Raw genomic sequence first — 27,999 nt, forward strand, 5'->3', positions numbered from 1 at the left:
ATGCCTTTACTAAACATTGGAAACATATTCAAAGCAAAATTACTAGTGAACTGAGCTGAGTTGGTCAAGCATGGAAAAGATTTGGTACCCCATATTATCAAAGGCCCTGAAAGCCATTGTTTATGTTGTTGACTTCCTTTCTAATTTGAATCAGAATATGCAGATAAATGATAAAATTATACCATGACCAGAAATAAACAGTCACCCCCTCTCCCTCCTGAAAACATTCAAACTCTTACACAATCTGACTATAAATGCAGACAACCTTACAGCTTCTTTAGGTCTGACAAAATGCAGTTTTAGGATCCAACGATTGTCTCTACTTTCTCCAGGAACCCAATGATATTGATCCAACAAATTATCATTTCTGTAAATCAAAAGTTATCATTACTGTATTAATTTTTACACAATACTTTTGGTATTTAATATTGACAAAAAGGCCTTCAGAGCTGATAAGGTGGCAGCAATAAAAAGGACAAATGTGACAGCATATAGCTTGGAGGGGGATTAGTGAACTTTTCTCCTTTAAAGGGTAGGTCCCAAGTGTATAAAGTTGCCATGTATTCTCTAATGAGGAGCTGGGATTTACCGACACACAGAGGTAGCAACTGAAGGCCAGACCAGGCGGGAACCTTGCATGTATATAATAGTTCACAAATCAATTTATTGTTGTCACTGTAAATTGTCTTGCAGGGGACTTGCACCGAGAAACAAGAATCTGCACTGTACAAACTACACAAAGAAAATTATTAATATTCATATTCATGCTCATATATAATTAATATGGAATTACTGAAAACAATGACTAAAATACATAAAGGTAGAGTTTACAGGAAGAAGCTTTCATATAAAATGTAAAATTAGCTCTAGTTTGGAAAGAGCAAGGATTTGGTGAGGGCTTGTAGCTGTGGATATGTTTTGTTTTTATTCAGTTTAACTTAATTTTGTTTTTTATTCTATTTTATTTTAGTTATTTTTGTATAGACATAAAGTTAAACTTATAATTACTGTTTATTTCTGACCTGTCTTGACCTCTCTTTCTCCCCAATGCCTGACAGCTTTATTTTATTTTTTTAATTACTCTATTTTATCATCAGCATTTTAAAATTATATGCATATATATTCCTCCTCTTATAATTTACAACACGTCTGAAACATATAGGATAGAGCTAACTATGATAAATATATCCACAGCTGACTGAGAAACACACCAACATGTGGTTGACAGTGAGCTATTCACGACACAAGTGTAAACAACAAACACTTTACGGCAGTAGATATGGCGTCTCAGTTCAGCGGTGTGCTGCAGCTGACAGATCTCGATGATTTTATCACCCCGTCTCAGGTAATTGAAGTTATATCAAATGTCATAACACCAGATTTGTTGTAAAAGGACATAGTTAACGCTAATGAGTCGCTGACAATGTAAAAGCAGCTGTTAGATGAAACGTACGGAAACAGCTAGCATGCTAACTAACTGTTGTCTGTCCTCGTCTGTGCTGCTGTGTGTGAGAACTCAAAATAACCGGTAACATTAACCCTGCTTAACAAAAGCTAATGAAAAAAGAATATCAACTAATAGGTTTAATAGCTGCTCATGGTAAAACCAGCTAACATTAAAAATATTAAATGCGTGTTTAGCAGTTAGCTTGATGCTAATGTTAGCAATGATGTAACGGTGACATAGCAGTGTTGGGTAATAACTTGGTTTAAGTGCATATAGATATGTTATAGTTTCTCTCAATAGACAAAACGTTACTGTTGCTTGAATTATTACCCGAAATGTTCAACTGAATGTCCTTGATATATTTTCAGTTCATATATTTAGATGTATCACCTATGCAGAATGGTATGGCACTGATGATAAGCGTTATAAACTATAATTTCTTACCTGTCGTGAGGCATATAATAATTTCCTGTGGTGTTTGTGAAGAGAAAACAAGTTAAATGACTGATGGATCTGTCTAGACACGTTAGTCTATCTAAATCTCAATTTAAAACTCTTTTCATTTTTTTGAATAGTTAATTTTAAGCCTATTTTCATGCAGCTCATTTGCTTTTTAGTTTACAATTACAAAAGAGGAAAGAAAAGGAGAAAAATAATAACTAAACAGATGAAATAGGGGATAACTGATAGTAGAAGATAATAACTGATAGGTTTTAATATGCAAAGACAGTATAGTTACAGTGTCCCAGTGACTAAGAGTAGCTGGAGGTTTTCCCAAAATAATATGCTCTGCTTTTAAATACAGTTTTTTAATATCGCTTCCGTTATTGTAAACACTTTTAACTAATATGCGTTTAATACTTTACATGAGTAGAAATTGTGTAAGGTGTAAAGACATGATATTCAGGAGGTAAAGGGTTGAAGAAGGGATTTGACATTTACCAGGTGTTCACAGGGATGACTGTGTATTTTCTCTACTTATATATTTATTGTATTTTTCTGTAATTAATGTATTAATATGTGAATTTTTTGTGTGACAAAGTTAAAAGGTAATAACAATGGTATATTTAGAAAAGTCTTACGTATAGGTCTATTTCATTTCACTCAATAACTTATGGAGGAGTGGGATTTTAATAAGTGTATACTTCCTCCCACTCCTTTTTGAAAGTGTAAATCAAAGTAACTACATTGACAATTGCTTTTCATTATGTTTTTTGTTAGTTTTTTACATGTTCGAAATAAATATTAAATATCAAATCCCCAGTGTTGACCTCTAATAATGTTTGTTTTTTTTGTTTTCCATTCAATTTCTGTTCTTGTTTGTTCTGTTCCCTTTGTTTATCTTGTTCAAAAAATTCATTAAAAACAAACTGAACACAAGTGTTTTGTAGTTTGGTTTACATGTGTGGTTTCTGTTTTGCAGGAATGTATCAAACCTGTGAAAGTAGAGAAGAAACAAGGTAAATCTGTGGCCAAAATTCAAATAGAAGACGATGGCAGTTACGTTCAAGTCAACCAGGTAGGTATCAAGGCCTCATCAAAACCTGTGTGTGAAGTAAAATTGAAGTATTGCACCACTTTTTACCCTGAGCTTATTCGCTCTGTGTTTGCAGGATGGTGGGAGGCAGAAGCTGGAGAAAGCAAAGATCTCACTGAATGACTGTTTGGCCTGCAGTGGTTGTATCACCTCAGCTGAGAGCGTCCTCATCACGCAGCAGAGCCACGAGGAGCTCTTTAAAGTGCTGCGCAACAACAAGGTAGAGATGGGTTTATGTGTTTGCTTGTGTAGTGCGTTTGTGTGTGTGATAGTAATAGGTTTGGGTGTCACTGTGTGTGTCATCTGCCTTCACAGGCCAGTCCAACAGAGCAGAAGGTGGTGGTGGTGTCGGTGTCACCGCAGTCCAGAGCGTCCATCGCAGCACACTTTGACCTCAGCAGTAGTGAGACAGGCAGGAGGCTTACTTCTTTCTTCAAAGGCCTTGGTGAGTGTTATGTTTATTTAAATCATTCAACTCAAAGCAAAACAGGAAATTAAATATGAGAGGTTGATTTCGGCAGATGCAGTCACTTATGAAGATTATTATCATTATTGCAGGCGTTCATCATGTGTTTGAAACAAGCTTTAGTCGGACCTTCAGCCTGCTGGAGAGCCAGAGAGAGTTTGTGGAGCGTTTCCAGAGGAAGGAGCAGGACAATAAGTCACTTCCCATGCTGGCATCTGCATGTCCAGGTATTCCTCTACAAAACCTGTTTGTTTAATTTTGTGTGCTGCCATGCTGCAGACCTGTGTTGGCTGGCCTACAACCCCCCCCCCACACATTTCTAATGATTTCAGTGTTTGCTCATAGACTTCTTCATCACACCTGTCTTTGTGTGTGTGTGTGTGTGTGTGTGTGTCTTGCTCAGGTTGGATTTGCTATGCAGAGAAGACCCACGGGGAATTTATTCTTCCATACATTAGCACTACTCGCTCCCCGCAGGCGATGATGGGCTCTCTGGTTAAAGGCTATTTTGCTGAACAACAGGTACAGGGACCCAGCATATCAGATATCAAACAGTGTGCACCACTTTATGAGTTGCCTTTGAGCTGTGTTTTGTGTGTGTTGTTAGGGGCTTAGTCCACAGCAGATCTACCATGTGGCCGTCATGCCCTGCTTTGACAAGAAGCTTGAGGCCTCGAGGTCAGACTTCTACCTGGAGAAAGCTGAGACTCGAGAAGTAGACTGTGTCATCACATCTGGTACAGTAGCTGCTCTCATTATGATGTATGTCCATGTGGATGTGGAGTGTCCCCTCCCTTATACTTTTCTCATGTCTGGTATAGGAGAGGTTCAGAAAATGCTGGAGGAGAAAAACGTATCTCTTAATGATGTGGAACCTGCGCCTCTCGATGCGATGTAAGTTCTTTGGCATTTTGTTTTTGTAAGCAAAAGCATGAACTGCCAGAAGAGTAGATGAACTTACACACTACTTATTACTCCAGGTTCAGCAGTGTAAGTGGGGGCGAGTACCTCAGCCATGCCGGCAGCGGGTCAGGGGGTTACCTCCATCATGTCTTCACCCATGCTGCCAAGCACTTGTTTGGGGAAGAGGTGAAGGAGCTCACGTACAAGACCCTCAGGTGAGTCTGTCTCAACAGCTTTAAGAAGCGTCACTGCTTTGTGTAATTTGTGGAGGCGCATTACGCCTGGAACAGTCAAGCTTGGATTCAGTATGAATAAAGTGATCCCAGTGATCCTAAAATAGCTTTCCTTGAAGATGATGCTTAATTATACCGTCACTCAACCAGACCCTGTCTACAGCAGGACATTTTGTAACTCCCGTGTCAGTACTCCTTCCTGCCTCTCCAAACTAGGGGCATGCCAAACAATATTTACTATATGTAACACACAGACTATGGTTAAATAGCTGATACAACCACACTTCAAAAGATCCAAACTGTCCCTTTAGTATTGTGTTAGAGGCTTTACATGTGCAGGCCTAAGTATACCAGCTTATTGTCAAACCCTGTTTTCTCACCTCAACCTCTCTGCCACAGGAATAAAGACTTCCAGGAAGTGACTCTAGAGAAAGATGGGAAGGTCGTGTTGTGCTTTGCTTCCACGTACGGCTTCCGCAACATCCAGAATTTGGTGCAGAAACTCAAGAGGGGAAAGTCGCCATACCACTTTGTAGAAGTTATGGCCTGTCCATCAGGTAAAGTGAAATATGGAGATGTAAACATGGAACGAGTTCTGTCCCAGTTCACGCACCTAATTTTGAATTGTTCAGAGCATTTCAACCAATAATAATAGATACCAGATGGATAACTGACATGCACAAGTTGCACAGTCGTCTCAGCACCACTGCTGTACTTATTTGATATTAGGAGAAGTTTGCAGGCAAATTAAAGTGATAAACCCAGCATGTTTCCTCTTCTTATCATCCAGGCTGTCTAAACGGTGGTGGACAGCTGAAGCCCAAACCTGGTCAGAACCCAAAGGAGCTTCTCCAGAAGGTAGAGGAGCTCTACAAGGCAGAGCGCCCCCTGTCGCCAGAAGAGGACGCCCGTGTGGCCGAGCTGTACCAGTCCTGGCTCCACAGTGTGGGGGAGGAGAGAGCTAAAGAGCTGCTGCACACAAACTACCACACTGTGGAGAAGATGACGAACGGACTCGCCATGAAGTGGTGACGAAAGCTTTTGCTGCAGTCCATGATTAGCTGTGAATTTTTTAACAAGCACTGATTACAGAACCGTCCAAATACATGTGACTAGTTCTTTCTATCACCAGAGAGGAGGGTTAGAGGCAAAGTTGAATATAAGCTGGTTTGATTTATGCCAGTAACTTCAATAACCACTTTATCTCCTCGTCTGTTATGTGCCTGACAAAGTGGAGGAGACACAGTAGACACAATAATGATGCCAAATTATGGATGTGGTCTGATCATTTGCAGCTAGCCTGCTGATTGTCCTTTCAAATGTGAATAATTCATTTGTGTGGGACCTGTTACACTTTGAAAACCTGAGCTGAAAGAACACAAAGCAAATATAATCATTCCTTGTTTATTTAACCTCGTGGTTATATATATATATTGAAAAATAAAGACTTTATTTAATTGTAGCCATTTCCTTTGTAAGTTCTTTTTAAAAGATGTCCAACAGAATATCAATTCAGACTCATATCTTTTATTGAATAATCTTGACTGATGTACAATTATAGGTTCTCGCAAAGTGAAGTTTTACTCACTTTGGGACGAAAAGCAGCAATTTACATTCATAGTGTTGTACACTGCATGTTTCTTTTACCATTGTACAATTTATGAGTGCAAAATATCAGACTCCAGTTTTAAAATGCTCTGTGTAAGGTGAAGCCTAAATTATACACACATATATTGTATTTTACAGTAAATCAATTGTGTGAAGTCAAACTGCTTAAGTAAGGAAGAGAGAAATCGTACAGAATATATACAGTATGTCCAAAGTGAAGGTAGTTAAAAAGTAAAATAAAATGCAGTGGCAGTCACAAGGTTACCAGACAGAAAACTACCCAGAGACATCAATAAAGAGATCAAAAGCGGATAAAGGAAATATTCCAATACAAATAAGTTCTAAAGAAAGGTTATTTTTATCCCCACACCATTAATTAAAACAATAAATACACAAAAAAACACATTAAAATCAATGGAAATTGATATGAGCTGACGTTACCTGCTGCAGTTTGTGTGTGCATAACAGACTGGGAGACCAGCCCCTTTAATTCATTAATATAGCTTGTAGGAGTATTAAATGAAAGCAGCTTTACTCTGGCCTTTTTGTGCGGACATTGTTTTTAATTACTAAAACAAAACACACAGGGCTGACCAGGCTCCCAGCAGTATAAATTCAGTGTTAACTAACGCAACGCAACAGCACAATCTACAGTGTTGTGTCTTGCTGCATTCAGGTGTTCAATCTACTCGTCCTTGATAGCCGAGTATGTCACGTGTTCAGATCTCACGGCCTGAGAAGCCCCCACTCCAGAGCCAACATAGCGTGAGGAGGAAGCCTCTCCTTGGGCTTCTTAAATTTATCCTTCTCCTTCCGCAGGACCCTCAGCACCTCTATGGGGTCCGTCTTCCCAGTGAACTTTTGTACTCCTTCCTCCCTAAAGTAAAGGACGAGGATTAGAAAGAAGTATTAACAACTGAGATAAAGTATTAAATACAAAATTATGGCAGGAAAAGTCATGATTTTTGCAACCACTGATTAACCCACTTGCTCAAGGACCGCATACTACATGTGCCAAACCTCAACAGCGGTGGCTAGTCTTGAGCCTCCCCAGCGAGGCTAGCAATGGATTCCACATCCATAAATGTGAAGTCTCAGAGGAAAATACTGAATTTAATAGTGCATGGACAGGTTTGTTTGCTATCAACGCCACTGCTGCAAAGTTCACGTCCCAAATAATCATAGATAGCCCACTGCAGAGGAGCCATCTTGTGGTAAAACATATTTTTGAATGCTCATTTAGATCAATTTTTAATGTCAATAGGCTAATTTGGACTTAATATGCTGTGTTACCATAGGGCTAAAATACGTTTTGCAGCTCAAGGCAGATTTACATACAATTTTGACATCGATAGTCAAAGTCATGATTTTTGAAAAATGAGGAAAAACACTCATTTTACACTGCATATGTGTATAAATGTTTGATTTTCAACTTGTCATGAATTCGTAGATACCAAATATGTTACTGTGCTCCTTGCTGTTTCTGATCCATTTTCTTATCATACTGTTCTAGTTTCAGGGCACATGGGAGTAACATTTTTTCCAAAGATAAAGAATATATAGAAACTGTAGTCCCATCCCATGTGCCCAAATACTAGATATAGTATGATAAGAAAAACTCACTTTTCAGCCACATGGTTTGACTGATATGGAAAATTTCTTCAAACTGGTGCCTAGTCAAACCCAGAAAACACTCCCACGTAAGGAAATTCAAAATGTCAGCTGCAGGCACAAATGGGTTCATCTGGAAACAACCCCACCAAATGAGCCTGTTTTACAAAACTGTCAAGTAGACTGCAGCACTGGTACACAGAGTGTTTCATCATTAAAAGAGTGACCAAGAGTAAACATATATCATCTACTGAAAACACTACAAGAAGCCCAAATACAGGTGTACAGACAAAATAAATCTGAATGGAACGATAACATAATTTGAATGGATAACACACCTAGCCCATCCTTTAAAATCACAAACAGTATATTATGTATATAAACACCTTAACTCACGAGAGGCGAAGAAAAGGGTTGTACTCAAACTCCTCCATTAAAGTGGATGGCACTGTGGGTTTGTCATCATCGTCTCTGGCCTGCAGACACAAACAATGTCAGACAATAAAGGAAAATAAGGTTTTCCATCTATATTTAAAGACTAAAACTGGCAATATTCTATATTTTTGTTTTTGTCATCAAATCACATGAAAAGACCAAAACCAACAATTGTTGAATGCATTTATCCGACTAACTGTGTAGCCATGCCCAAAATAGCTTATTACACTGCTCCATAGTCCTCCACTGTTGTCTCACAAACTATTGTAAACACTTCAATGAGCCAACGTCATTACCTTCAACATGAGCACTGTAGGTTATTTTTAATTCAGTCCTACAAACATGTCCTGCTGCCAGAAATAAACACTCACTGGAGCGTCAAATATGTATTAATCCACAGCTGAAAATAGTCCCTAGCAAATGTATTGTTTACTCAGTGTCCAGACATTATTTAATATACTTTATACTTTAAAAAAAAAACAGTAATTATTATGTCTTTATAAGGAACAAATGGGCCTGGAGCTGAAATGGGTAAGTACAGTATTATGACACAGACTAATGCACTGTTTAGGTTTTGATCATAGACTGTAAATATAATGGACACAGCCAAAGTGACATCAGCCATTGGTTTGTGGATGTACCCTCGTACAGTTGTCATGAACAAGGAAATTAGCTAGAGACAAAAACTTATCTACCAGGCTGGACATTTTAACATGTGGGTCTATGGGGTTTGACTCACTTCTGGAGCCAGCCTCAAGTGGCCGTTCAGGGAACTGCAGTTTTTGAAACTTCTCTTGTTGGCTTCATTTTTCAGCCTCTGCGGTTGTCAGTTGGTTTTGGCCTTTTGTTGACAATAACAAGCACATTTTAGTTGTAATGCTCACCCGGGCCCAGCTCAGCATCTCTTTAACCTTTTCATTCTCTGGCTCCACCAGCAGGGCAAACTTCAGGTTCTTAATGGTGTATTCATGTCCACAGAAGACCTTCTACAGATGAACAAAGCATGATTTAATGTCAGGATTTCTGGTTAACTCACACACACAGCAGTGCAGTTTGGGCTTTGTGCCATTTTTGAGATGTCTTGTGCTATGAAGGCAGAAAAAAGAGCCAGGCTGTACTCAATCCCCTCATTGTACGTATGTTTATTCATCACTGTGACTCAGCCTTACACCAGCTCTTATCTAACGTCATGTTAGCTGTCGTTAACCCCATGAAGGCTGAAGACAGCCGCGCCAAATATCTTTTATTTCCACTAACCGTGTCTTGAGGTAGGGAGCCGAGCACCTGGGTGAGATTGTGGTGCATCTGTTCTGCCGTACCCTCTAGAAACCGCCCACATCCACCGATAAACAACGTGTCTCCTAACGACCAAAAGAAAGGACAAGTGGAGGCAGAGGGCAGAGGTCAGTCCCTGTCATCCCACACGGCGAGAACAAAAGGACAATGTGCTGCTCAACAAGGATTCATATCTCTAGCCACTCAAGATGAAGTTATTTCGCAGCAATTGATGCCACATGAAGTGGCCGTGCCTTCATACAGTGAGTGTACAGTAAGCAGTGTGCATAGATGTACGTCTCAGATTTCAACTGGTTCACCAGCTCTGTATGTTTACAGACAAAGACCTGTGAACACAGCAGGGGCGTCAGTGCACTCATCCTCCCAAACAAAGTAGCACATGTGACCAGAGGTATGGCAGGGAGTAAATAGGCACCTCACATTGATGGAGTTAAACTGCAAATGGAGAAAACACAGTATCAAAAGACAACATGGCAGAGACACAAGAAAACTGGGCTTTTTTTTTCATAATTAACATCTTGAAATCATAACTGAGATGGTTCCGTTGCATGTGGGCACCTTGAGTTCCTGGGCGTCTGTGACTTTATCCGTCAGACCCCCGATACGATCGTCTCCCCCGTACACCCTCAGCCCAGGAACATCCTTTAGCAGAGCCTCATTCCCCCGAGCATGGTCCCTGATCAGTAAAAGCAGGTTGGTTAATTATTAACTTTACAGCGATGGGTTCAGGTGCTCTGGTGTTATTGATTTACTTGAAGTCATGGCTACCTCCTCTAGTGCCAGACTTACCAGTGATGGTGTGTGGTGAGGATGGCCGTCAGAGACAAGCCCTCTCTCTTCACTATTTCTAGCAGCTGTGAAAGAGAAAAACACGTCTACCTGTCAATCAACAGGAAAATACAGTAATCAACCATTATTTTGATGAACGATTAATCATTAAAGTGCCAAACAGTCATTGGTTTTAGCTTCGACAGTGAGGATTTGTAGGTTGGACAAAACAGGCAACTTGATGACATCACTTTCAGCTTTGTGGAGAATAATTAAACTAATCTGACGTGTATTTCATTATTGGTACATATAATTATTTGTATGTGTATGTATTTCTTCTATCTCACCAATCCTTTCTGACTAATGTAGGGGAGAGCAGGGTTGGTTGTCACATTCATTAGCTGTGCATTCCAATACTCACACTACCATACTATATAGTATGCCAGAAATAGATTTAGTATGTCCCAATAATAATAAATTATAAAATCAAATTAGATATTAAAAGAGTTGCAGCAGTATGAAGCGTAAATACAAAGAGTCTCAGACCTGTATCAGGAAGTCAGAGCTAGTTAAAGGCTAAAGTGAACAGATACGTTCTTAGCTTTCTTTTAAAAATATTTAGCGAGGTAGCTTCCCTGATCTAAAGGTAGTGTGTTCCTTAGCTTTGGGGCCTCATTGACAAAGGCTGCATCCCTGATCTTCTTGTGGTTGTTGCTGGTAACCTCCAATAAACCAGCAGCAGATGATCTCTGTGTTCTTGGAGGCAAATTGTTAACAAGGTAGTTAGCAATGTGGCTCTGTCCTAGCCCGTGTTGGGCTTTGTAGACAAGAAGGAGCTTTAAATCAATTCTAAATGTAACAGGAAGTCAGTGCAGAGCAGCTCAGACTGGCCTGATGTGCCCTCTCCTCTTGGTTCTGGTTAATAGCCGAGCTGCAGAGTTTTGAATGAGCTGGTCGCTAAGTGGTGTTTTTGGGAAGCCAGTAAAAAGTGCGTTACAGTAGTTGAGTCGGCTTGAAATAAAGGCATGAATCAATTTCTCTGCATAAAATGTATTTGACAGTCCACATCTTCTGAACGGAGTAAGCTTAGGGAGAGTGATGTCACTCCATTCCTGCCTGGCACTTTGAGCTTCCATGACACACTGAAAGTGAGTGGGGTCAAATGAAACTAAAACTTGGGACGACCAACCCCTATTATGTTTTATCATTTTGCTATTTTGCTAATCCTTATGACATATGCACCTTCTGGCACCCTGAGGACATCTGTTGGACAAGACAAAAAATCAAAATAATAATAATGTGCCTCATATGGACACAGGACAGGAGTATGTGTGTGTCTCACCCGGTGTGGTACAGCAGGGTCCACAGCTATGGCCTGCTTACTCTGCTCCTCAATCACCAGGTACATGTAGTTGTCCTCCAGGATGGAGATCACCTTTACCTTCATGGCACCCTCTGACGCATGCGCAGCACAGTGCGCGACACTTCAGGAAGAGTTTGATTAGTCAACGTTACTTATATCATCCAGCTATCATCTGCACCAGGTGTTAATGCATCTCTGATATGATTAAGCATTAAGTTAGCGAATAAAAAAAGCTAATAAAAGCATGCTACCGTGACACGACTGTTCGCAGCACCAGCGGTAAAACTGCCTCTGGTTCGGCTGATGTGTCATGACACTGAGCATTCAGGCCGAATTAAACAATGTATGCACATTAATAAAAATATAGTTACCTGAGTCTGACTGATTCCGATGAGGCTCTTTTATTCTTGTCCGACTGTGATGCTGTGAAAATGATTATTTACATCGCTGCATTCAGACTGAGAAGTTATCGCGACATCATCGAGCCAACATGTCAAAGCGAAGACATTTTAATCGAGCCGGAAACATTCAACGATGTCTTTCAATCTCTGGTATATTATTATAAATTATATATTACAAATATATTGTTGTAAATTCGTCAGTTAATGAACTTAATTCATATATTACGTGTTTTTTTTAAATTAATTTTGTTCTAGATGAATGTGAATTATCTATCTATCCAAGTCTGGATAAGTGGATGGATGTGTACTGTTTGCATATAATTAGACTTGGTTGAAAATAAATCTTATTTAAATAATATTTGATTTCAAAATGATATAAATTCAGATATGCATGTCAAATACTGTCATGGAAATTAATGTTCTAATCACTTATTACCAGTAGTAATTTACTCAAGTACTACTGTACAGTTTAATTTCAAAGTACTTTACTTGAATATATAAGTTTTCTGCTGTAGTTCTACTTCACCACATATTAGGGGGAAAAAAAACTTTTTTTCTCATCTTGCCTCACCACATTTTTGACACCTATAAAAGGCTACATCCTCCTGAGACCTACATTTTTGTTTGGTATGCATTTCTCAATTTCTCCTAGCTATTTGGGATCAGTAGGACCTGATAAGTATAAAAAACACAACAACTAGATATAACAAGGCAATAATAAAGTCCCAGTGCCCTAAAACGAGATGACAAAGTCTCAATGTCTTCAAACGAGACAACAATAAAGTCCTAATGTCCTCAAACGAGCTGGTGATAAATTCCCAGTGTCCTCAATCGAGTACTATCTAATAAACAGTGTCTTAGCTTGTTACTGTTGCTAAAATGGGTAAAATTTGTTGGCCTATCAAACGATAAACATTATTAATCATAAATAAACATATTTCAACCATAAAATGTGATCAGCTTTTGTACATTGTCCACTTTTGTGTTGGGATCAGCTGCAGACTGACTTGGCAGAGATGGCTGCCATCTTGTTTTTACATGGATTAGTGTATTGTGCTCTTACTACCACTAGATGGCACAAAATAGTGTCCACAAGCAAGGACAACAGGTCTAAGTTAAGTAGCTACAATTTTTTATCCAAAGCATAAATAATCATATAAAATGAAATACATTTATATAGATTTAACTACCCATCAGTACCCTTCTACACAGCCATGATGTAAAGTCAGGACTACATGGTAATGCACTGTTGATAATCTGATAATATAATATGATTGATCAATGGGATCATTCTGCACAAATTTTGACTGCAAGACTTTTATTTCTACGGACTTAAAATAAATGTTTTATTGCCTATTTCCAAAGAACATCATGCAAGTATTCTTTGTAAGATTGTACTTCACATGCAAAAGAGCATTTAGGGCATCTAACATTTAATGCTGACACACCGATGAGTAGACAAAGCTTGGCTCACAGGATGCTTTTAAATAAAGGAAGAAATTAAAAGCGCTTGCGCCAGATTTGACATAATTAACAATGAAACTAAAAGCCTCCGAGCAAATATGTAAAGAAATGCCATGAGGAACATTTAAGTTGATATGAATCTTTACAGACAAAGAAAATATTTTATCAATTTACAGAAATTTTACACATATTCTAACATTTGTTCCTCAGACGGCTCCCTGTCATGTTAATTTTTTTTTAATTAACACTTAATGAGTACTAGTTTGTACACTGATATATTAGAACAGGACACTAAATAGACTCTAAAACTCAGATTTACAAATGAACAAACTCATTTCTCATTTAGAGCATTCAATGAATGGCCATATATTCCTTAAAACAATCACACCAGCATCATCCAAACAAACAGAACACACCTAAAACAAGTTTATAGCCATGATACGGCTGAATGTAATGATAAAAAGTGATTGTGTGAGTTATTAAAGTAGATCTATTTATAGTGGCTTGAAGATGAAATGTAGATTATGTTCCGTAATACACTATTGACAGCTTGCAGTGTTGTGAGCAGTTGTTAACAAACAGTCAGCATGAGTGCACTGGTCATCACTCCTTGGGCACCCTGAAGGAATCCTTTTCTTTCCGGAGACTTCTCATGGTTTCAATCGGGTTTGTCTGCTTCACGTGGACTTGCACGGACGTCTCTCTGAATTAAACATCAAAAAATAACAGTAGAGCTGTAATTAGCTGAAAACAACTTACACAGACACATTGTAAATAAACAAAACTTAATTAACAGGATGAAACCATGCTCTACATACTTTACTCTCATGAAAGGGTTATATGTGAATTCCTCTGCCAAAGTGGACGGAACGGTGGGTTCTCCCACGCTGCATTTCTCCTACAGAAATACAAACACACACACACAAAGTGGTTTTTATTTTCAGTGGTTTGAAAGGTTAATGATCATCTGATTGAGGCAATGATTGCTTGGATGTGACGCATCAAGTCAAATACCTTTGCCCATGCTAGCTTCTCCTTAATGACTTCATTGTCTGGTTCCACATGACGTGCAAATTTCAGGTTGCTGACGGTGTACTCGTGGCCGCAGTAAACACGCTTAAAACACAAACACACAGTGGTCAGTCAGTCTGTCATACAGTAATAACTTTTACACTGACACAGAGTCCAATTCAGTGACTTTTCAAGGACCTTCCAGGCCCAATCTGTACAAAGTCAAGGTCCCACCATGACATAGTTTGAGACACAGATTGAGGTGAAATTTTTCAAAGTGACATTGTATGGGGTACTTATCCATAGACAGTATGTTACATACAGTGGTTGTCAATCGTATTTCTCCCAGTTTGAAGAAGCAGTCTGACGCAAAAGCTGAGCAACGTACTGCTGTGGAGGGGTCAGCGGCAAAACTAATTTAGCCACCTAAAAGAATCATTATCATTTTAAGTGTACGCTATATTTACAATATTTTCACTGCTTTACCTTCATGTCAGAGAGTGATCTCCAACTGGAAAATGAAGATGTTCATTTGCACACAATGACACAAACAAACAAACTGATAGAGGCAGCGGTAAGCCAGCAGCTCCCGTGTTTAGTGAGCTAAAATTACTGTTTTTATCAATGGAGTCTGGTGGCTTTCAGGAGAGCATAGAACTGAAGCCATAAACAGCTTCCCCTTCGCAACAGGCTGTCTGACAGAAAGGTAAAGTGGTGAAAATATTCTAAATATAGGATACACTTAAACTGATATTGATTTTCTTTTTTGGTGGGACTGTTTTTTTAGGTGCCTGAAACGCATTTTGTTGCTAACCCCCCATCCACAGCAGTAGATTGCTTAGCTTCCATGTCGCACACTAGGACCTTTATTTCTATTCTTGCACAAAATATATAAATTCAACCACTTCCAATGACCCATGTTTTATTTCCACAAATGTACAAACTTTAAAGGATTTAAAAGAACTATGGGAACCCTGCACATTATAGATGGTACAGACATATTTACCGTTTCAGGAGGCAGGCGTCCCAGAGTTTCTATCAAGGCTTTGTACATCTGCTCAGCCGTACCCTCGAAGAATTTACCACAGCCAGCCACAAACAGTGTGTCCCCTGCATTGGATGAAGAAAGTTTCCTTGGGGCGTTAAAGGTCACACACGACAAGAGTGCATCAGTACTTACTGTTTAAGCTTGACATATTTAATCAGAATCAGAATACTGCCAAGTAGGTTTTCACATACAAGGAATTTGCATTCGTGTTCGGTGCACATAAAAAACATTAAAAAAGAAAAGAAAAAAGTAAAGTCAAGAACCATAAATATAGAGTAGAACAATCACAATTTAATACTATAAAAACATGTACAATATATGTGTTTCACAACAAGAGAGCTGTACAGATATGTGCAGGGAGGTTTTGTCAGAGACTTCACTGTCTCCTAGTATTTATTTGTGCAGTTGATCTGATCTGATGTGATGTGATTACCTGTGAAGACAGCTGGCGGCTCGGTGCTGTTTTCTTTTGTCACGTAGTAGCAGATGTGCCCAGTTGTGTGACATGGCGTAAAGAGGCATTTGACATCGAGTGATCCAATCTGACAGAGAATGACACTGGTGAGCAAACACCAGTTGTTTGATATTTGGATTGTAGAACAGACAGTTTGACAGTCTTACTTTAAAAGTGCTGGAATGAGAAACTTTCTTTGTAAGACCATCGACTCTGTCGTCTCCTCCATAGATTCTCAGTCCTGGAACGAGCTTCAGCATCTTCTTGTTTCCACTAGCATGATCCCTGGGGAGAAAATGATCAGTGTAGTGTTATCTAGTTTTATGGAGGTATAATGGTCTCTCTGGTTATTAGCTTTAGAGTTCTCCGAATGCTCTCATGAATATAGTTAACAAATGGTAGCCAGTGTAACACTATAATGAAACATAAACGTAACATGTAGCTTACCAGTGGTGATGAGTGGTCAGAACTGTTGTGAGTTTTACGCCATGTTTTCTGACAGCTTCCACAACCTGGTAAAAGAAAGTAGTGCGTAAGAGATTAATCATTAAAAGACAATCACTCACCAACAATTTTGATAATTGTGTATAAATGTATTAAGCAAAAGTGCAGAATATTTGCAGGTTCCAGCTCATCATATGTGAGATTTGCTTTTTTGTTTTGTTCTGCAACATCAAAAATTGCATACATGTGGGTTTTGGAGTGAAAATGTTACATTGCACTAAGGAAACCTCTGATGGGAATTTATCATTATTTTTTGACATCTTACCGACTTAAACCATTCATTGAAAAATAACAAACAATATACTTAAAATAATTATTGCTTGAAGTCCTAAATGGACGCACAAATAAAATAAAAGTGGTGGAAGAAGTTAGGATTCCCTCAATGTGCATTTTTCAGGAAGTTTTTACTGGGAGCTAAATTATCCACAGAGGCCTCTTCTTCTCCAAAACAAACGGACCCGGAGACTTGAACCAGTAAAAGCAAAGAATAAAGCAGTTTTGGTTACAGATCAGTGTTTCTCCAACACTGTTTGGCTCTTTCGCAGATGGGCCCAGCACGTACAAATGTGTGCGCACTTCTTCTCTGATAACATAAGACCCAGATACTTAGGAGGCTGAATTATCTACAGAGATCTCTCCTTCTCCAAAACAAGCGAACCAGGTGATTTGAACCAGTAAAAACATTGAACAAGCATCTTCACATTAAAAATCTGTATATTTTTTATATTAAAAAAAAAAGGTGAATGGCCCTGTGTAGAGCCAGTGTTTGGTTTGTCTCTTCTGGGCTACAGTAGAAACATGGTAGTGCAACATGGTGATCTCCGTGAACGAGGACCTGCTCCCTATGTAGGTATAAACATCTCAGTCTATGGTAATAAAAACACAAAGATTCCTTTTTCAGGTGATTATATATTAAAGAAAACATACCTATTATATTATAGTCAATTTCTGGCAATATTTCCCCCTATATCCTACACACTGAACCTTAAGTATAAGAAGCAATTCAAAAAGCGTGTTATATTATGGATACTACATTCTTTAATTGCTATTTCTTGCTTGCTTGATGTGGAAGCTGGTCAAGGTGGAGCTCATTTCCACTACTATATCTAATAATGGTTTGATTAATTTGTAACAATACATTTAAGGATTGGGCAATATGACAACATATACTGTAAGACAATATTGATTTGTCAACCAAAGTACACTTACTGATCAGGCATTTAATTTGCTGTATTAATCAAAAACAGACATTTCTAACGGATCACTTATCTGCCGACAGTTTCTCAATGGATTTTCCAGGAACTATATTTGTTATGATGAAAAATAAAAAATACATGTACCGTAATAGAGGATTTTATCTATAATGCCCATCCTTAATGTATCATATCCTATAAATTGATCAGATCTTGTATTTAAAACAATCTTTAACTAGTAACTAGTGTTCAATAAATGTTTTGGAATAAAAAGTACTTTATTTACCTCTGAAATTTAGCAGAGTATAAGTGCGGGGTAGCATAGAATGGAAATGCTTCAATAACAGTCCTACAATATGTCGCACAGACCTTATTTGGCTCCACAGGGTCAACAATAGCTGCTTCTCTGGAGTCCACATCTATCAGGAGGTACATGTAGTTGTCACTGAGTGCAGGCACAAGTTCAATCCTCATGTTTGCTTGCTCCACCAGAGATGACTTCCTCTCTACGCTGTGAAGGAGGGCAGCTGCTTGGACGTGGATTTCCACCACAGGCACTGCATGAGAGGATATGTGTCAATATATATATTATATATATGGATATGTATCATATGAAATACATGCCCCTATCGAAAGAGTGATGTTGACATACATGTTCCCTGTAAGGCAATATATTATTATCACATACATACATTATTATCATACAAATATGAACAACCCATGGTGAAATGTATATATGTACATATTTCAAATATATCTATGCTGATTTTTTTTTATTTAGTATTACATGCTGCTACCATTTATGTTACCACTATAAATTTACATCATATATGCAAGGTTTTGTAAACATTTATCACTCATTCTTGAGAATTACGACAAAACTTTTTGGGGTTTTTTTTTATTCTTAAATTAGGCTGGGAAATATATTTTAAAAGATCAAGGTGACTATTAAACCTTATAACCGCCCAGTGAGTTCATTTTTTTTTTCTTAAATGGCATTCATAATGATTGTCAGAGGTAAAATCTGAAAGGGTTGATGTCTTAAGGAACTAACAAAAAGTTATGTATTTATTAATTTCACAGCAGTCATAGTGAGAAGCGATTTTATTTTTCAAAGTTACTAAGAGTTCTCGTCATGCTATTTAAAATACTCATTTTAAATCATAACTTTTATTTAGTTTTTTGATTTAGGAGGGCAACAGAGGTGACTTGTTATGGTTGAAGCACATCTGATAGTATTCCTAATTAATGAATTTATCAAAAAGTAGAAAGCCTACCAGTGCTTGAACAGGATTCCCACCTTTTAGGAAATCAGGACGTGAGACAGGAGTCCTTAGCTAACCCTTTTATGCCTGATTAAGTGATGCTTTTTGTAGAAATCTGACAGAGTTAACAAAAATCTGGGACACATCTTTAAAGGGCCAATGTTTTCATCAAAAATATATTTTAAAACAAAGATGACTATAACAGGTTTTAACACTTTTTAAAAAGAATTGTTTGAAGTTGTGAATGCTTGTCCAGGACTAGGCTGTTTCCCAGCTCAGGGCAAGTTTAAAGGTTAAAACAATGAAAGAAAAATATTTTATAAATAATATTTATTTCACAAAAATAAACCCTCTAAAATGTTTCATCTCAGAAACAGAATTCTGTTTTAATAAGTTCTGATTTTTTGTGCGTGTTTTTTTCTTTTGTTTTTTGGCAGGACATAATTTGTCCCAATTCTCAAGAATGGGTATTGTATATTACACATTTATACGAGTACATACGTGTTATACTTATAAATAATTATATATGTGACATATATGGCAATACATGTATTATACATACATAAACATAGATATTTGTATGGGCCAGACACATATGTCAAAAATATAAAATTGCTGCTGTTTCTAATAGTCTTCACAAATAGTTTGTACATCATGTATACATATATATCAAATATGGAAATTCAATATATGGACATATATTACATTTCGTATGAACCCTTTCCCTAGAAATGTTTACTTTAAGAGGCCACAAACACCAGTAAACGTTGGCAGGACACGTATTCAGCCTGTAAGTCATCTAACGTTATGATATGACATCATAAAGTAAACAGCTTAGCTTCAATGCTAACTTTAAAAATGCAACATACAGTATAACTATCTTTTCACCTAGCTAGCTGCGATAGCTTTGCTCTCACTCGACTGCCTTTGAGGCGGTTATGTAATAAGGTGCAGATGTTTACTCAGACAGGCCGGGGGCTGTGTTCACCTGACAGCTCCCCTCTCAAGACACGACAAAATAAAAACATGTCAGCCATCAGTAAGTAGTTAACATTCACCAAATCACACAGGCTAACATGCTAAGCTAGATGTTTGCAAAGGTTCGCGTCGACGTACCAAATCTGTAGGCTGCAGCAGCTCCAAGTAGAGTGCAGGCACTCCCCACGAGTGACTTGAATAACATAACAACAGCAGATATTGCCTTATCACATTCGTGTAAAGCAGAAAAGTTTGGTCCTGGTTTACTTCCGCGTTCGCCTCCTTTTCAACTTTGACCTCAACAGGCTGCACCAATCAAATCTGGGGGAGTGGATCGGGAATAATCAGTTAAAAACGCGAATAAAGTGGTTATTAATATTTTTTGCCGTCGATTCCACAAAGATACACTATAGTATATGCGAGGGGTATTTGTTTTGTATTTTAGCCCTAATATATTACACAAATACGTCGAAAAATCAGCTTTGACTTGAGTTTTCAGTTCACAGTATGTCCTTTCAGGCTTGCCGTAGGTTAATAATCTCCACTCAGGGACCAGTGTGTCGGTCAAAGTTTAGCTCAACTGGTGCCGACAGCCTCGCGGCGGCTGACAGCTTCATATACTTCCACAATGACAGCTCGAAATATATCTCGATTCTGGGAATGGGGGAGAAAGATAATTTGTGTCGGCAGAAACTACGCGGACCACGCCAAAGAGCTGAAAAACGCGATTCCCACAGAGCCCGTCCTGTTCCTGAAGCCACCTTCTGCATATGTAACTGAAGGCTCCCCAATCCTGGTACCTCTGTACTCCAGCAACCTGCACCATGAAGTGGAGCTAGGAGTCGTCATCGGGAAAGGAGGCACCGCCATCTCTCAGTCCGCTGCTATGGAGCACGTTGCAGGCTATGCTCTGTGCTTGGATATGACAGCCCGGGACGTACAGGATGAGTGTAAGTCCAAAGGTCTACCCTGGACTCTGGCTAAAGCTTTCAACACTTCCTGCCCGGTCAGTGAGTTCATCCCCAAAGAGCGCATCCCTGACCCGGGCAACGTGAAGCTGTGGCTGAAGGTGAACGACCAGCTGCGGCAGAACGGCTGCACCTCCCAGATGATCTTCTCCATCCCATATCTCATCAGCTACATCAGTGAGTTCATCACCCTGGAGGAGGGGGATCTCATCCTCACCGGGACCCCTAAAGGAGTCTCCGCCGTGCAGGAGCATGATGAGCTGCAGGCTGGGATCGAGGACGTTGTCACCATGAGCTTCAGAGTGGACAGACAGGACCAATAATGAAAATATACCAAATATAAATACTCAGACTTTTAATGAAGACACATGTGGACTCAAATTCTTTTAGATAATTTCCAGTATCTTTGTGGATCAGCAGATGGCGGTGCTGTGCCATCAAGACCATATTTCTACACTGGTGCTGCCTCTTATTACCTGAGAAAATGAACAAAACACAATTTGTTTACACTGATCGATCTCATGAGCACACGTGTGATCTGCTTTACTGTGTCATCTACTTAAACCATCATCAGTGATCAGATCATCAGTGGTGGTACAAGTATTCAGAACTGTTACTCCAATAAAAGATGCAATAATTGTTCTAAAGTATCTTTATTATTAATGTAAGTAGAAGGATCAGCAAAAAGTAGTTATTATTGGACACAGAATGGCCTCTGTCAATGTTATATTATCATATATAACATTATTAGATTAATGCATTAAAATGCAGGTAGCATTTTAATATTAAAGTTGACTATCTAGATAAGGTGGAGCTAATTTGAACTACTTTATGTGCTGCATGAGTTCAATATAATGGCAGAAGAAGTACTATCTTTAACTAACTGTCTTCGTTTTACTTGAGCAGAAGTTTAAATGAAAGGAGTATCCACACACTCAGATATGTATTTTAGTTTTGCACAGCTGAGTGTGCCACCTCAGTCTGATACTGGGGAGCGGTGTCTACTTCCCTATTTTCTAATGTCATTTGAAGAGAAGTATAAAAGTAAGAGCAACAAATTGTACTTAAAATATTTAAAGTAGAAGTACTCATTGTGCAGATTGACCCTTCTCAGAATAATATATATTACATAACAGTGTATGTTGCAGGTGGTAAATGTGGGGCTGATTTTAACTACTTTATAAACTGCTGGGTGGCTTAGTCTATAATAATATCTATTCATTCATTCAGTCATTATCAGTAATCGCTTATCCTGTTAGGGGTTGCAGGGAGGCTGGAGCCTATCCTCGCTGACACTGGGCGAGAGGCAGGGTTCACCCTGGACAGGTCACAAGACTATCACAGGGCTGACACGTAGAGACAGACAACCATTCACACTCACATTCACACCTATGGGCATTTTAGAGTCACAAATTAATCTGCAAGTCTTTGGACTGTGGGAGGAAGCTGGAGTACCCAGAGAAAACCCACACTGACACAGGGAGAACATGCAAACTGCACACAGAAGAGACTCACCCACCTGCTGTGAGGTGACAATGCTAACCACTGCACCAGACTCTATATCAGAATTTATTTGTTGATTATATTTTGTATAATAATCTAAATCTATTAAGTCACTAATAGCTATAGCTGCCAGATTAACAGAGTAAAGTATAAAGTACAATGTACACTGTCTGAAATGTAGTGGATGGAAATACTCAAAAGTAAAAGTACCCCCAAAATTGCACTTAAAGGGACAGTTCCCCAAATTAAAAACAGACATTTTTCCTCTTACCTGTAGTGCTATGCATCAGTCTAGATTGTTCTGGTGTGAGCTGAAAAGTGTTGGAGGTATCTGTCGCAGAGATTTCTGCCATCTCTAATGAACTCTCTTTACATGAAACTGCTCATGACAAGGTCTGTGGATTTGCTTGAGTAACTGGGTCATGATTTCTAGAAAGAGACATTGCTGCTGAGTTTTTCATACATAGTTTTTTTGGCGCTTTGAGCACCACAAGCTGAGTGCCATCTAATAAACTTTATAATAATAATGATAAACTTTATTTAAATAGCACCTTTCAAAACACAGTTACACAAGGAGAATAAAACGTCATAAAATGTCATCAAGTAAAAGATAAAATAAGGAAGGCCAAAGCTAAAATCAAGATAATAAATGGGAGATAACATCAGTAAGATAGCAATAAAATAGACAGATCAGATCAGATAAAGTCTGGATATGCTCTCTGATAGAAGTACGATTTTAGGAGAGACTTAAACGAAGCCAGTGACTCAGACAGCCTTATATCCTCAAGTAGGTCATTGCAGAGCCTCGGGCCCCGAAAGCAAAAGCTCTGTCCCCTTTGGTCTTCAGCCTGGACTCTGGGACAAGCAGAAGACCTCTGCCCGAGGATCTCAAACTACGCAGAGGTTCATACGGGACTAACAGGTCTGAAATGTAATCTGGAGCCACCAAAACAATCTAGAATGATAAATAACACCACAGGTAAGAGGAAAAGTACCTATTTTTATTTGGGGGTGAATTGTCCCTTTAAGTACAGTACTTGAATGAATGTATTTACTGGTTAAATACACAGAAAGTAGAGTAAGGTAGAGTAAAAATATGATTACAAAGATAATCCTAACAGAATAAAGGACCAACATCTACAGCGTTTTGAACTTTTCATCCCATATGCATTGCTGTATTTTTGACAGCCTGTCTTATGATAAGGATGTAGGATATTTCCTACAGTCACATTAAGCAGCGCACTCTGCATTAATGTGGTGTTCCCTTCAGAAGCTTAAATGTGAAGTAGAGTTTATCCCCGATGAGTTCAAGTTGAGAAAATAACCATGTTAGTGAGAAAGTTTAGAGGACTGAGGGTTTGGCACTGGACACCTGTGGTTATTCGCAAATTTGGAGCACATTTTGCTGCTTGTTGGATTAGCTGAGATGTGTTTTCTTCACAAAATTTGATGGACCCCGTTTTGATGCGTTTTTGTAGCTGCACAGTGAACCCTGTTGCTCCTTCTGTGCACACTGTCTGGTTAGCCTTCAAATATCTAATACACCAAAAAAGCCATGCCAATACCACTTAATAAATAAAACGGTGGTATTTCTCTTCATCATGTGTAATTTTGACTTTCAGGCTGTGTACCTTCATCATGACCACATTCTTTCTGGACTGTTTAACATCTGTTCCAGGTTCAATTACAATTCTCCCACAGGCTTCTCTGTTTTCAGGATCAATCAGAGCCTCCATCAACCTGTCCCAGGCCGGTCTGCTGTAACCCGAGTCTGTGTACATCATCTCCCCACACCTGTAGGGCATGTTATCTCCGAGACTCACAGGACCCAAGACCTGGTCCTCAGGGGACTCCAAGGTTATATGTGTCCATCATTAGAGAAGTTATGACAGATTCAATTAGATTTGGGGTCTGGGAAATGCAGTTGTGGCCTGTTTTTTTCAGAGCTGTTAGAGCGGTGCACAGTGTGGCATGTGCACACAGGTGTCGTCTTTTATGAGATATGAATCATACTATTCATTGTCCCTGTGTGACTGAAGGTATTACACCCTCGCAGGTTTTAACAATGGCTTCAAAGCTGGCTCTCAGCTCTGGTTTAACGTTCACCACATGAAGCGGTGTGTTGTCATCGAGTAGGAGTCTGAGGAGGTATATATTTGATGCTTTCAAGGGAGAGGGGATTATGTGGAGACCACAGTCTTCCGATTAAAACACACGAACAATGATGTCACCTATGACATGAAATCACGCCAGTTGGAGCCAAACAGCAGATTCGCTTGTAAACAAAGTAGATTTTCGACTTAAAAAGCGTCATAAAGATACACATACATATTTAAATATCTCAACCACTATTGGATAGCTTGGCACAACATTTGGTCCACACATTCACGGTTCCCAGATGATGAATCCAAACGACTTTGTTTGAAAATGAGGCTTGTTTTACACTGACTGCAACATGCCACGTGACATATTACTGCAGACATGTTAAAACATCTGTTAGCATCAGTTCATCAGTAGGTTTAGTGCAGAGTTATCTGTCTTGCTGGAGGTTAGCAGGTCAGATCTCTCAGGTTCACACGGAAAACAACTTGAACATGAATACGGGCTTGAGCATGTATCCAGGGGCGGATGGATGGCGGTGGCTTCTGGGGCTCCAGCCCCGAATATTTCCTCAGGTACCCTTAATCAATGCTATTTCACAAAGAAATCTAATATGATTGAGTAAATGTTCCTCTACTAGCCTTACATTCACTTCAGAGTATTGAAGACCACGTTACTGGGCATTGTTTGGGTTCCTTGATATGCAATTACAGCAGCCCAAATAAGAAAGGCATGGATTTAAATGTAGCAGATTTGTCACCTTAACTTTCGTTCTGTGAAGTCTACTTCAGCATAGCATAACAAAAATAGTCTTCAGGATTAGTAATGCTGTTTACACCAAATTCCCGCTCTTCTTATGCTATGTAACTTAAAAATACTTACATCAGACAATGTTTACCTCTTTTTAAGATGGCATGAGTTAAAATGAGTCATCCTCAACATTTGTTGTGTTGTGGTTTGAGGATGTTAAAATCATAGACTTTTTCAATGGCATTCTCTTGTTTGCAACGCTATTCTTAGCTCACTTACAGCATACTAATATGTGTACATTAAACAAAAAAATTAAAAAATGGCTGTGCTCTCTGCTCAGAACTTGTTTTTATTGTCTGTACCAAGGGTACATACAGAGTGTGGCAAGCAGGCATTTATGTATGCAGCTCCTTAAATGTGGAATGTTCTGCAGAGGGACTTAAAGTTGCACTTTTTTGTTCCTCTTGGTCGTTTTAATGCACTGTTGCAGGATTTTTGTACACAGTCTCCTATGAGCCAGTGTGACAGTGTATCTTAGCTGGTCTTTGTAATCATGTGTAGCTGCCCATTTTTTTGTTTTTTGTTTTTTTATGGTTCACTTCTAGTAACATACTTTTTGGCTTTTCTTTGTAGTAATCTCATTTTGTGTTTTATATTGCTTCTTTTAGAGCTGTACATTTTTTATAATGTTTTCTTGTTCTATGTTGTCTGTCTGTAATTTATGTTGCTGCCTGTCTTGGCCAGGACACTCTTGAAAAAATGTGGCAAAAATTCTGTTATATCAAATGATTTTAAAAAATAGTGTAGAGAGCTGATGTTAATAGGGGAAAAAATCTCCCTGTCCCTGGACCCCGCTGGGTTTGGACTGAGCCCCAAATGTATACAATATCTGGCTCCGCCCCTGCATGTTTCCATGGCCAACACATTCTCACTTCGACCATGTCACATATCAACATTTGGTCATGGACATTCTACGTCCAGATGTGACGTAAAACATACCCTGGTTGCGTTGGTTGTTGACGTTCTGGGACGCCGTGTCAAGTTCTGCCTGTTACATGCATTGCCTTTTTTTCAAAATACACTTCCATTTTCACAGGAAATTTACAGTTTACATACAGTCTCTTTCAAAATAAATGCACTACAACATTGCATTTGGTACAACACTGCAAAATGCAAACACCACTATCCCTTGTGAAGGTCCATGTTTGTTAGACCCATCTATCACCCTTCTCCTGCCTGCCCTACTCAGAGTTTTGATGCCTTAACTTTCATCCTTGTCCCGCCACATTTCTTCCTGATGCTGCAAAGCGCCGTTAAACTGTAACAGCATCCGCCCGCGTATTATGCCAACGAGCTGGATTTCAATGATGCTGTAGTGAGACCGGGTTGATGGCTCATAATGATCTTGATGAAATGCTATTTTTTGTCATTTTTTTTTAAACAGTAAAGTCCAGTTTGGTATGTTTTAATATGAAGAAACATGTAGAAAGAAACCAGGGGTGTTACTAGGATTTGAAGACATTGGGAGCTCAGCCCAGACCTCTGTAGAGGGGGTCTTGGGGGGATCGTCCCCCTGGGAAATCTTTTTAATGACCATGCTTTTTTCATGCCCTCTGGGACCTATTTACCCTTAAAAACTTTTTATTTTATATTACTTTAATTTTATTTTAATTATAAATTAATTATTTAATTATAAATTGTGATGTAAAAAATGTCAGTAGTTTTTAGTAATTAGTTTTGAGTAGAAACAGAATACGTTACAACTGCTGCTACATGTATTGACTTGTATTGACATGTATTTATGTTAACAGTGGTAGAATGTTGCTAAATACATTATTCAAGTACAAGTATGGGCGGAAGTATAAGATCCAGGGCTTGTCATTATTGTTAGGCCTGTTCTTATTTTATATATATAGCCTATATATTTAGATCCAGGGTTATATGTAAAACATCCAGGCCTGATGGCGCCACTGACAGAAACACACTACAGCCTTTTTTTAATTATAAAATGCATAAATACAACAATATAAAAAACCAACCATCCTTAGTCGACTGACATCTGAGTTTTAAAATATTGTTGCACTGACCTTTTTCTGGCGGATTAAAGCTACAGCCCTTGACATGAAATTTATGGCAAAAAGGTCCAACATGTGAAAATGATTCACAACTTGGCAATGTGTGTGTGTTTAAATAATGACCATTCGTGATGCCTCGCTTTGCGTGCTGCACTGTATGTCACCAGACAGTGCTGTGGTGTGGCCATTCTTAGAAAAAAGAACCACCAACACACAGACACACACAACCATGGGAAGGACTGAGTCAGACAGGACGCAGATGACATATCGCATCAAAAAGACACACACTCACATGGCCGGGGAATAGCTTTTATTTAATTTTTGTAAAGGCCACTGTGCTCTGTGTGTGTGGAGACTATGTGTGTAAGTTTACACACTTGGATGTCAACCCAGTGCTTACAGTGAATACACCATATCTTTATCCCATGTTTTGACTGGTTCCTCTGCGTGTAAACAATCACAGTGCATTTAATTAATCAGTCTCCTGAACGAACAAGTGGGTGGTTGGGAATTAACAACACCATGGAGCAAATCAAAAACCAATTTGTGATTTTTTTTATAAGCCAAACTCGCAGGCTGTAATTCATTTTGGTAGAATAATGAATGGGGTCTTTGGCA

At 38.8% G+C, this 27,999-nt stretch overlaps 4 protein-coding genes across 5 annotated transcripts; 2 read left to right on the forward strand and 2 right to left on the reverse strand.

The window, feature by feature from the left end:
* Positions 1-1,255: 1,255 nt before the first annotated feature.
* Positions 1,256-6,048, forward strand: narfl (nuclear prelamin A recognition factor-like). The gene is made up of 11 exons (XM_049562445.1): positions 1,256-1,345; positions 2,871-2,966; positions 3,061-3,204; positions 3,300-3,429; positions 3,543-3,677; positions 3,854-3,972; positions 4,058-4,187; positions 4,272-4,344; positions 4,431-4,568; positions 4,986-5,143; positions 5,377-6,048. Exons 1-11 carry the CDS (start codon positions 1,280-1,282, stop codon positions 5,616-5,618), a joined length of 1,431 nt encoding a protein of 476 aa, XP_049418402.1. The 5' UTR covers positions 1,256-1,279; the 3' UTR covers positions 5,619-6,048.
* Positions 6,049-6,121: 73 nt separating this feature from the next.
* On the reverse strand, positions 6,122-12,273 carry LOC125880156 (hydroxyacylglutathione hydrolase-like protein). Its single transcript, XM_049562462.1, has 9 exons — positions 12,039-12,273; positions 11,647-11,788; positions 10,326-10,390; positions 10,095-10,212; positions 9,863-9,971; positions 9,498-9,601; positions 9,125-9,226; positions 8,202-8,281; positions 6,122-7,071 (listed from the first exon to the last, which is right to left on the reverse strand). The coding sequence occupies exons 2-9, from the start codon at positions 11,749-11,751 to the stop codon at positions 6,921-6,923; spliced, it is 834 nt and encodes a 277-aa protein (XP_049418419.1). The 5' UTR covers positions 11,752-11,788; positions 12,039-12,273; the 3' UTR covers positions 6,122-6,920.
* Positions 12,274-13,369: 1,096 nt separating this feature from the next.
* On the reverse strand, positions 13,370-20,925 carry LOC125880153 (hydroxyacylglutathione hydrolase, mitochondrial-like). Of its 2 annotated transcripts, none has more exons than XM_049562458.1 (9): positions 20,786-20,925; positions 18,112-18,299; positions 16,493-16,557; positions 16,213-16,330; positions 16,025-16,133; positions 15,550-15,653; positions 14,547-14,648; positions 14,351-14,430; positions 13,370-14,235 (listed from the first exon to the last, which is right to left on the reverse strand). In XM_049562458.1, exons 1-9 carry the CDS (start codon positions 20,853-20,855, stop codon positions 14,136-14,138), a joined length of 936 nt encoding a protein of 311 aa, XP_049418415.1. In that variant the 5' UTR covers positions 20,856-20,925; the 3' UTR covers positions 13,370-14,135. The 2 variants fall into 2 exon arrangements, with proteins under 2 accessions (XP_049418415.1, XP_049418416.1); XM_049562459.1 differs by lacking the exon at positions 20,786-20,925 and adding an exon at positions 20,124-20,282.
* fahd1 (fumarylacetoacetate hydrolase domain containing 1) lies at positions 20,872-21,276 on the forward strand. The gene has a single exon (XM_049561528.1). It carries the CDS (start codon positions 20,872-20,874, stop codon positions 21,274-21,276), a length of 405 nt encoding a protein of 134 aa, XP_049417485.1.
* Positions 21,277-27,999: the final 6,723 nt, after the last annotated feature.

Source organism: Epinephelus fuscoguttatus, linkage group LG19 (assembly GCF_011397635.1).
Source record: "Epinephelus fuscoguttatus linkage group LG19, E.fuscoguttatus.final_Chr_v1".
NCBI classification, from domain to species: Eukaryota; Metazoa; Chordata; class Actinopteri; order Perciformes; family Serranidae; genus Epinephelus; species Epinephelus fuscoguttatus.